Source organism: Mastomys coucha, unplaced genomic scaffold (genome assembly GCF_008632895.1).
Source record: "Mastomys coucha isolate ucsf_1 unplaced genomic scaffold, UCSF_Mcou_1 pScaffold1, whole genome shotgun sequence".
In the NCBI taxonomy this organism is placed as follows: Eukaryota; Metazoa; Chordata; class Mammalia; order Rodentia; family Muridae; genus Mastomys; species Mastomys coucha.
In genome coordinates this window covers 49592990-49603307 of record NW_022196891.1, presented here as the reverse complement: position 1 = coordinate 49603307, position 10318 = coordinate 49592990, and the positions used below count along the sequence as shown (strand labels likewise).

Below are 10318 nucleotides of genomic sequence, written 5' to 3'. Positions count from 1 at the left end.
TTTGCAATGATTGTAAAAGCCTCATGTCATTTTTAAAGAAATACACTCAGACCTTACACCATTCGTGTGTAGTCTGTTTGTCAAAGCAGAATCCCGAGCCCACCTGGCCAGAACCGCTCATCCCGTGGAACAAGGGACCCCGCAAGAAATCCCGGTCCACGGCAAATCACTCATAGTGATGCCCACACTCTTGACAGCCTGTCATCCCTTGTTCATCAGGAAATAGTGATCTCCTCTGAGCAATGTGGAGACTATGGCTATCGGGGCATTCCAAACAGGTACAAGTGTCTACACACATTGATGAGAGCAGCCCACACTGACCAGAGCCTAAGCACAGTATACCCCACAGTGAACACACTGCACACACGTGTAATCTCCTGGCTGGAGGCTTGCTTTTCCTGAGTGAAAGTTAGGCATTAGGTCATGCAGTTCCTGTCCTGTTTGCATAGGCTTTAAAACAATTTCAGTCCTACAAGAGACACTAGTGATTTGTTCCAAAGTTGTCTCCTCCAGGTGCATTTTCTCTGGTGTGTGGGCTGTGAAGCCTTTGACATTTCAGTGACAGTAAAGGCCCCACTCTGCTTCCTCTTCAGGGTGTGATGCAGGGCACTGTGCCTTACCTGGGCACCTTCCTGACTGACCTGACCATGCTGGACACTGCCCTTCAGGACTACATCGAGGTGGGTTCTCTGCAGCTAGTGCATCCGGGCCTGCAGCCTTCTTCTTGGCTGCATGGAAAAGTTTGTTTCTCTCAGGATCTATTTAGAGCCCACAATACACATGGCTAGGTGGTAACACAACACAACAAAACAACACAACAAAAGAAAACAAACACCAGAAGATGCCTGAATAGGCGGCGCAAAGCCCATCGAAGGAGAGCACTGCTCATCAAAACAGCAGCAATAGCTAGTAATGGCAGCAGTGTGAGCAGGAATGAGGTGAAAGGTAAGGGATGCTAGCCAATAGAGCACGGTTAGGTCCATATGCACAGACATGAGTGCACTGCCTTTGGAGGGCTGGGGTCTGAGCATCGACACTACAGATGGATTTGAAGGGATAAGCCACCCCAATACTCTGCCTGGGTGTGTTAAGGTTGAGACAGATTAATGAATTTTCAAGTAGGTCCCCCTCATTCCTTTCTATAATGATTGTGCCACTGCAGCCTGTTCTGGAGTATATGCTTGGATCCACATCCTGTCTTCCTTTTGCAATGAAGGAAGAGATATAATCCACTCAGAAGCTGGCTCTTAGCAGCAGTAATACGGTGGCAAATAGAAAAGGATTTGATATTTGAAAGGAGATTATAAGTAATTTGTAAGGCTGGATTTCTAACTCAGGGCACTTGCCTCTGATGTTCTGCTTCAGTTCCTAGTGATGGTAAACAAGCATAAATCAGAAAAAACAAAACACAACACGCTATAAAACAAAGAAGCATGCATCTATACCCATCCAAGGTTCTCCTATGAAACCTGCTGTGCTCTTACTATAGCCACAGAGGAAGCTGCTTTACATACTACTAAGGATTCTTGAAGCGGTGTAGACGGATCATTCAGTTCATTTGCATTTCCGTAGTCTGCCTCAGCTTATCACAGGAAACTCCCATCAGGATTGAGAAAGTGCAGGGAGTGAGCAAATACTGAGGAATTAAATTTACTCTACTGAGAACAAAGACAGCGGTGATGAAGAATTGAAACTTAATTTCCATGATGTTATGGAGAGTGACTTCCCTTATGATAAATCATTGACAGTTTGGCTTCCAGCCTGAGTCAGTGGCCATCTGTTCTTGTTGTTTGGCCAAGGGGAAGAGTGGAGTGGACTGTTGGCTTCTCACTAGCTTGGCAGGTGTGCCTGGATTCTGACAGTGCCTTCGTCACTGCTGTTGTAGTTGGTTTCAGACATTTTAGGAGATGCTCCATGATAAATAAAGGGACATTTTTCTCCAAGAAAAGGATGGTTGCCTTGCTCCGTCATCGTCATGTTTATAAAATCATTAATAGTTACAAATTTCTCATCTCTTTAACCTATTCCCTGTGACCCCGAACAGCACAGGGCTCTGCAGTTCAGGTACTTACATTCTACCAAACATTTCTTTCAGGGTGGGCTGATCAACTTCGAGAAAAGAAGAAGGGTAAGTACCACCCTCACCTACGCTTTGCCGTTTTATTTCACCCCAGCATGAAAAACTGAAAGACGTGGAGAGAGATTGCGTTCTTTTGTTTGTTTTTGGAGATGCAGAAAAATAATACTCCCTGAACATTTTTACATACACCATCATGTTGGCATGTTCCTACACATTACTCCACAAGAGCCCTGCAAGCTCATTTTCCACATCTTCAGTGAAAGGTGAGGACAGAAGGGATTAAAGACTGGTCCACAGTAAGTGGGTAGTGAGCCAGAGTTCACATCTTGTCCTGCTGCAAATCTCATTAATAAAAGAAAGGTAGGTAGAGCTGGGGCTCCACCTCAGTGTAGGGCACATGGCCAGCATGCCTAAGGTCTTGTATTTGATCCCTAATACAGAGGCAGAGAGATTTTGAGAGATTTCTTTCCTACCATCACCTTCTTCACAGCTACGTTTAGAAATATAGGGTTACTCTATAGTGAGTGAGCAACAGTGTATGAACTCTAACATTCATATCTAGGAACGTATGAAAATCATTGCTGGAAATATATGTGAAATATTCTTCTACAAAGAAGTATGTGAAACAGTTAATACATTGGTTAGCTTGTTTTAGTCATTTCAGAGCAAATACATATTTCAAAATATCATGTTGTATATACCTTGTGTGTGTGCGTGTGACAGTGCTTAAATTAAAAAAAACAAACAAGTAAACCGAGTTTACCTAAGAAGTTTCTAAAAGTGAATGACATTATCAAAGATGACTACTCTTGCGGGTCTGTCTGGGAGAGGACAGGATGAAGTGTCCTTATTAGAAGTAGTGATTATCATTTATCTTTCCTGTCAGTATAGGAATGGTGTTCTATATCAAACTTGATCTTTCTGTGGATAGAGTAGTTCTGCATTATGTTTGTTTTATAATTTATTTTTATTTTATGTACACGGGTGCTTTGCTTACATGTATGAGGGAGTTAAATCCCCTGGAACAGAAGTTATAGACAGTTGTGAGCTGCCATGAGGGTGCTGGGAACTGAACCAGTGACCTCTGGAAGAGCAACCAGTACTCTTAACCACTGAGCAATCTCTCCAGCCTCCTGCACTGTGTTTTATTTTTTTTAAGTGTAAATTTTGCTATAATGTTGTGTCACATGGACATGAGCTAAGCATTTGAGTGTTTGGAAGGAAAATGAGTGAGTACAGTAACTTCCTGTAGGGCCTCACTGCCCTTTACTCTTCTATCATCCACGCATGCTACCTGCACTGACTGTATGGTTGTGTACTGACCAGGGAGTTTGGGAGCTTGTGCAGTGGAAAACCAGAGCCGTGCTCTCAGGAAGTCTATAATCCAGGAGGGAGATGGGCAGATGAGCAGACAGCCATAATTTTTTTATACAAGCTCAAAGCAGAGGTAGAGGGTCTTGCTCAGAGAAGCAAACAGGCTGAGTCTAGTTTCAGCTTGTGAGGCTAGAGAACCATACAGGGACAAAGAACATTGTACAGACACAGTGCAGAGAAGATAGCTGGGCTAGGCTCCAAAGCAACAAGATACCAACATGAACCAGAGCTTACTGTCCCTTGTCCACTGTACTTCCTCTGGCATGGTAGTAAATATTCAACCACAGCACTGGACCAAGAGATGAGACCACTGAGGGAAGACTGAGGCCCAAGGAATCCAGCAGCTCTCAGTTGCTTTTGTCCTGTCCTGTTACGCCTCCACAGTGCGCCATGCATGGTCCTTTAACTTCAGCATGGGCCTGGGTGGTACCGTCTTCCCCTTTAAGACTTTAACTTCAGCATGGGCCTGGGTGGTACCATCTTTCCCTTTAAGACTTTAACTTCAGCATGGGCCTGGGTGGTACCGTCTTTCCCTTTAAGACTAAGAAGCTAAGCATTTACAGAGTATGAAGCCTAAAGATACAGTTTGTCCTGACTGCTGACATTAAGATAGAGGGACCTTGAAGCACGTGAAGAGTACAAGTGATTTGGAGCATAATTATGTGCTTGCTTCTCTTGTGAGCTTTAGAAGGTTTAGTTAGATGATTTACTGGAGTAGTAAAAACCCAAGGATTTAGAAAACCTAAACATTCAGTTTTATGAGACCCTGGACCATTCAGACAGTCAGCCCCACCAGTGTGGATTTATTGAGGGGGAAGCTACGATGGGAGCTATAGGCTACTTGAATCATTTCTCTTCTTTTTAAAATATGAAATAGAAGTAAAAAAAAAAAGTGTTTTTTGTTTTGTTTTTGTTTTTGTTTTTTTTTACATATTCCACAATCTTATATTTAAAAGAAAAAAAAAATCCCAAGAATGGCAACAGGAAGAAAGGCGCCATTATGAATTGAGTTGGTAACTAGCTGGCTTCTTTGATGGCTTATCTTATACATAGGAGTTTCCTTTTCAAGAAGAGGGGACTGAGAACTGAAGCATACAAGGACTTAAGGAGTTGAAGTAATGCACATATGTATTTTAAAATTTATTTTTGCTTGTACTGGGATTAAAACCAGGGCATTATGTATATACCAGGCGTGTACTCTGTCACTGAACTATATCCCACCCCCTACCCCTGAGTTAGAACCTTTAAGATTTACTCATTTACTCTCTAAGGTAGTCAGATTGCAGAGTCTTCTTCAGTGGCTTTCTCCATATATTACCCTTAGAGTATTATAGTTCTGTGTTGAAAAGATTTATATTTATTTCATCATAATATTCTGTCTCCTGGCTTTCTGTCTACTTTAGGAATTTGAAGTGATTGCCCAGATCAAGCTCCTACAGTCTGCTTGCAACAGCTACTGCATGAGCCCAGACCAGAAGTTTATCCAGTGGTTCCAGAGGCAGCAGCTTCTAACGGAGGAGGAAAGGTAGGCTGACCTGACTGTCACCTGTCAGGGGCGTACTGTGGGCCTGGCAAGAGACATGTAGTGGCCAGGACCTCGCCGAGTCATCTGCTAGATAGCTCTCGGGTGGCTGTTGTAGGGTTCTGGCCCTTGCTTTTCAGAGGGAAGCTGATCAGGCAGGACTAGAGGGTGGATTTAAGGTCTGGCTCTGCTCCTTACCATCGAAGCCTAGAACAAGTCTTTTATACCCCACCCCCCCATCTGCCTGCAGGATGCCTGTTTGTAAAATGTTTTAAAGTATAAAGTCATATTCTGGAAAGCCCTATTTGAATGCTGACCATGCTCCTCCTCATCCCTGCCCCGCCCCTGTCATTGTCCCAGAGTTCATGGTATGAGCTGTCAGGGAGGGAGAAGCAGGGATGGGGCGGGTGGAGGAAGAGGAAAAAAGAGATCTCATGAGAGATGAAATAGGAGAGTAAAGTGCTGTGGGCCTATGAGCAGGCGCAGATCAGTGGCCAGGAAATGGTGGGGCATAGGGAAGACTGACAGATACAATCAAGTAGGCTAGGCTGTGGATAGAGATTTCACCAGAAGAGCTGGAGAACATTCTAGACAGAGCAAGATAGGAACACGAGTAAAGGCCTGGGGTCCTGACAGCCTGGGTGTTTAGAGGCCAGTGATGCCTCTGGTGTGAGTGAGGTCCAGGACACAGCTTTCAAAACATTGACTGATGTACAAAGAAAGGCACACTGATTCTAGTGCTTTGACTACTGGCCCAGTGGGCTCCAACCTTTCCTCTAGTCTGGTGGCTGTCAGATTAGTCTGTAGGCCATATGTAGCCTGCTGCCTGTTTTCACATTTTTAAGTGGCAGAAGGAAAAAAATAAAAGAATGTGGCATGAAAAGTAGTCGTTTGAAATTCAAATTTCAGGATTCATAAATAACGCTTTAATGGAATGTAGCCCACTCATTTACATCTATGGTTGCTCTTGCGCATTAAAGACAGACCATATGGCCCAACAGCCTAAAATACTTACTATCTGGTCTGATTCAGAGAAAGTTTGCTAATCTCTGAGGTAGACCTAAGATTTTCTTTGAAGATTTATCATAAGGAAGAGTAGAATGAACAGCAAATAAGTATTTGTGAGACTTGGGGCTTCGAGGGGCACTATAGTCATGACAGGTCAGCCTGGCTACTCTCGAGCTTAGAGGCACTGGAGTGATGGGTGTCATGGCCCACCTAACCACTCACCCTGTACCTATGATAGCTACAGTCTCAGGCTTTCGCAAGAAACATTTCAAAGCAGAAACGCCTCTGTGCATGTACCAGTTAGCATTTGCCTGGCATATCAATATCTGATGCCAAGATATTTTTAATTGAGGCAGTTTTTAGCCATTAAAGATAATGTCTATAATTATATTTATATATTTTTATAACTAATATAAATCATATGTCTATTCACCAAAGGTCAGATATTTTACAAAAATACCTTCTTTCAGTTTTCTAACATAATGTTAGAAAACAACATAATGTGTACATAGACACAATCACATAGGAAGGAGGAAGCAGAAAGGAAGGGTGGGGTGATTCCTAGAGGGAAGACAATTCTCTCCTCTCCCCATCCTTCTCCCTCCACCACTTCCTGGACCTTGGGGTTAGATGAGAATGACCAAGGACAGACTGCTGTCAGCTTCAGCTCTTGCCAGTGTCACAAGTCCTTATATTGAAGCCTGCAGAACTGGACAGACTCTATCCGTCTGCCTCTGAAAGAGGAAGGGAAAGAGGAGAGACATGCAATATAAAGTTATCGGCAAGCTATTGCTGAGACTCTGCCAGGACACCACAGTCCACAGCTTTGCTTTAGCTATGCAGAACCTTCCTCTAAATCTAGTATTCCAGTAAATCACATGAGTTGGAAATCTGTTCTCCTGTGCTTAAATATTGACCTCAAGCCTCCCATCTTTCTCAGCTATGCCCTCTCGTGTGAGATTGAAGCTGCTGCCGATGCCAACACCACTTCCCCTAAGCCTCGGAAGAGCATGGTGAAGAGGCTGAGCCTGTGAGTCCCCGGGCAGGGCTCCTGTGGAGAGGGGAGAGGACTGTGCGTTCAGCGCCTCTGAATGCTCACTTACAGGGTGCATTTTCTGTCCTAAACTCAAACAGCTCATTAGATCCATCCATTCCTTTCCTGGACACTCCAGCAACAGTTTTGTAATCATCTTAAATAATAGCCTAGTGATCCTTTGAACAGTAGATTATGTCACTTTTAAAAAACACCAAGTGGTTTTATTTTGAAATAAAGTCTCAACTCTAGGCCCTAGTTTACCAGGCCTTATGGGATCTACTCCCAACATTCCCTTGCTTACAGCAGTGGCTCTGGTTCACCAGGATTCACCACCCCAGCCCTCTAGCCAGCTTTAAAACATGCAAGGTTCTTGCCTGCTCAGGCCTTCACACAAGCCCTTCCTACGGATGGTCTTTATTCCTAGCCAGCTTCCTCAGATGTTGGCCAGAATGTTTTCCCCTAAGATCCTCTGATGGTGAGGTCTCCTCTGGTCATATAGCATAACAATGTTAGAAACATTGCTCATCATGTATGGTAGATGAGGAGGCCTTCTGTGGTCAACTTTGAGAGACCTCACTATATTTGGATAGAATCCAGAGGCCTTAAATTATCCCCAGGACCCCATTATCCTACAGCATCAGCACCACCCTGTTGGCCTGTCTCCATCTCTCTGTCCCCTCTTTCCAGTCCATTCTACCCTTTGCACTTCAGATATCTCTAAGACCTCCAAACACACACCAGGCAGTTGTTTTTAGTTGATTTTGTTCTACTAACTTTTCTACCAAAGAGCCACCTGATTCACTTTCTCACTTCCTTCAGGTTTTTGTAGAAATGTCATCTTGACAAGTGTGTTGGACACTGTAGCCCTTCATCCTACCTGTCCTTGGCACCCTCCCTTGGTTGCCTTCTGTCTTTGTTTCTTCCATCTCATTAACTTCTTCTACCGTACTGTATATTGTATGTGACTGTATAGGACTTAAAGTCCATGGAGAGAAGCCTTGATTGTATTTGTTGCTCTGTTCACAGGGTCTAAATGCTGCCCCCACACAGTAAGTGATTAATGAGTATGTTTAGAATAGATAAGTTGAGCCAAGAGCTAAGGCTGTTATAAGAGCAATGCATATGTTTATAAAATCTACAACGTGATCTAGGAAATGGTTTCTATAATTAGCTCCAATAACAGAGTCCAGGAAACCAAAGTATGGAAAAGGTGGCTCATGCGCCTATGATGGGAGGACCAGAATGCATACTCAGATTGGGCTCAGAGTTAAGTTAACAGAAATTTTACCATATGGTAAAATTACATTATGAAGGTAGAGAGAGATAGAAGGGTTAAGGGAGAGGAGAGAGAACCATAGGAGAGGAGAAAGGGAATAAAAAAGGTACTCATTTATCTAAGCTTTGGTTGTACAGTTCCTGTAGCAGGAGCTTGAGAGGACCCACTCTGCTCCATGAAGTGATCTGTAGAATTTGAGGGATCTAAGAAGGCAGGGGTTACTGCTAGGATGCTCGTCTCTCACACAGATCCCTCCACTTACACACATGAGACTACTCTTTTGGGTGACATTTACCTGCGTTGGTTAGGGGCAAACAAGGGCAGTCCTTAGGGACCATTGGCCAGTTCTCCATGGTCAAGTAGCCCAGGCCAAGTAGTTCAGCTCAACACTTCCCAAGCCCACCAGTCGCCTGCAGTCGCCTGCAGACATCTTGGCTGTCTTTGTGATGTGAAGGTGCAGTGGTTCCTGGATCGGGCTGCTCTGCCTCAGCCATTCTGGGACCGTCTCAGCACTGCATCTGTCTGGTCCCTTCTCCAGTCTCAGTGTCCCCTGGCTCTGCGCTTGCAGAACTTTCTGTGTTTTCATTATACCCATTAACTTCTGTTTCCATAGCTTCGTGTCTATCAAGGCCATCAAGCATAGGGGCATTATTTCTTCTGTACAAATTCAGGCCAGGCCAGACAGACTTCCCTGTTGTGTCCTGGGCCTGTGGGAAGATGCCTTTCTAGCCTATCTCTTTACTGAGGGTAAAGTCCTTTGAGTGCCTCGCTTTATATATGAGGTTAGCTTCTGCCAACCTTACTTTAGTAAGCAGAACCCTCACTTCACAGTACTGTGTATGTGTTAAATTCATACACATGAGTCAGTTCATGCTGTATACATGTATGGAAATATCAATGGAATACCATTCTTATGTATAATTAAGCTGTACTAGTATTTTTTTAAAACAATGACTGCTTTGCCAACATTCATACCTTCTGTCTCCCAGCCAGAGCAGCTTCAGACATAGCTCCTCAGCTTCCGATTTCCAGTTCCCTTTCTCTGTAAGGCCTGGCCTGTAGGGATTTCCCTTACGTCTTACCAGCTCAGCGCAAAAGGGGTTTTAATATTTCATATCTAGTTATTTTATGGAGAAGGGTTTGGGTTATTTTAGTTTGCCAGATGGCTCGAAGCAGAAGTGTTCCTTGGCTTCTTAATCAGAGCACACCCACCTTTTCCAGCTTCATAAAGTTTAAAGTTCATTTTAGGCTAGGAAGCAATAAGGGGTGGGGTGCTGATATTCTGACCCTGTCACAGCGGTCCATGTAAAAGATGGAGGACCAATGACTTGGACTCTGGCTGCATCAGTTAAACAACCTATGTGTTGTTTGAAACTGGACATGATCAACTGGGACAAGATAGTCACTACTATTTGTTAGAAACATTATAGTAGTTTTTAAAAACAATATTTACAATAGAACATACATGATTGAAAAAAAAAACATTAAGGGCTTACTCAGCACACACTATTGAGTCAGTCATGGGTTCCAGGTTTGTAACAGCTTGCATGTTTGGCATTCTGTCTCCTGCAGACTGTTTCTGGGGTCTGACATCATCCCTGGGAGTACTCCCACCAAAGAGCAGCCCAAGTCCGCAGCCAGTGGGAGCTCTGGGGAGAGCATGGACTCAGTGAGTGTGTCATCCTGTGAGTCCAACCACTCCGAGGTGGAGGAGGGCTCTATCACACCCATGGACACGCCCGATGAGCCTCAGAAGAAGGTACATCTACTAAGCTTTCCTGTAGTTCTCTCCTGTTGCAGCCCCCAGCTGCTTGCAGCGTGAAGAATGTCTGTGTCCAGGGTTTTCAGCATATCAGAACCAGAGTTCCTTCTGGGCCCCCATTCCTCAGAGAAAAAGATACAAAGTACTAAGGAGGTTGCGGATTCATTTGTCCCTGGAAAAATTTCTATGCCCATATCTTTTTTTTTTTAACTTTTATTGCATTATGATGAGAAAAGTTACATGATTTCAATTTATCTGAA

General features: G+C 43.9%; 1 protein-coding gene across 5 annotated transcripts in view; it reads left to right on the top strand.

The window, feature by feature from the left end:
* The window catches only part of Rgl1 (ral guanine nucleotide dissociation stimulator like 1), a 250890-nt gene that overhangs the window by 226508 nt on the left and 14064 nt on the right, over positions 1-10318 (top strand). For all 5 annotated transcript variants that reach the window (XM_031384722.1, XM_031384703.1, XM_031384717.1 and 2 more), the window contains 5 exons: positions 594-680; positions 2096-2128; positions 4858-4979; positions 6925-7014; positions 9869-10055. In XM_031384722.1, the coding sequence (XP_031240582.1) occupies positions 594-680; positions 2096-2128; positions 4858-4979; positions 6925-7014; positions 9869-10055 (519 nt within the window). The remainder of the gene's footprint in view (positions 1-593; positions 681-2095; positions 2129-4857; positions 4980-6924; positions 7015-9868; positions 10056-10318) is intronic.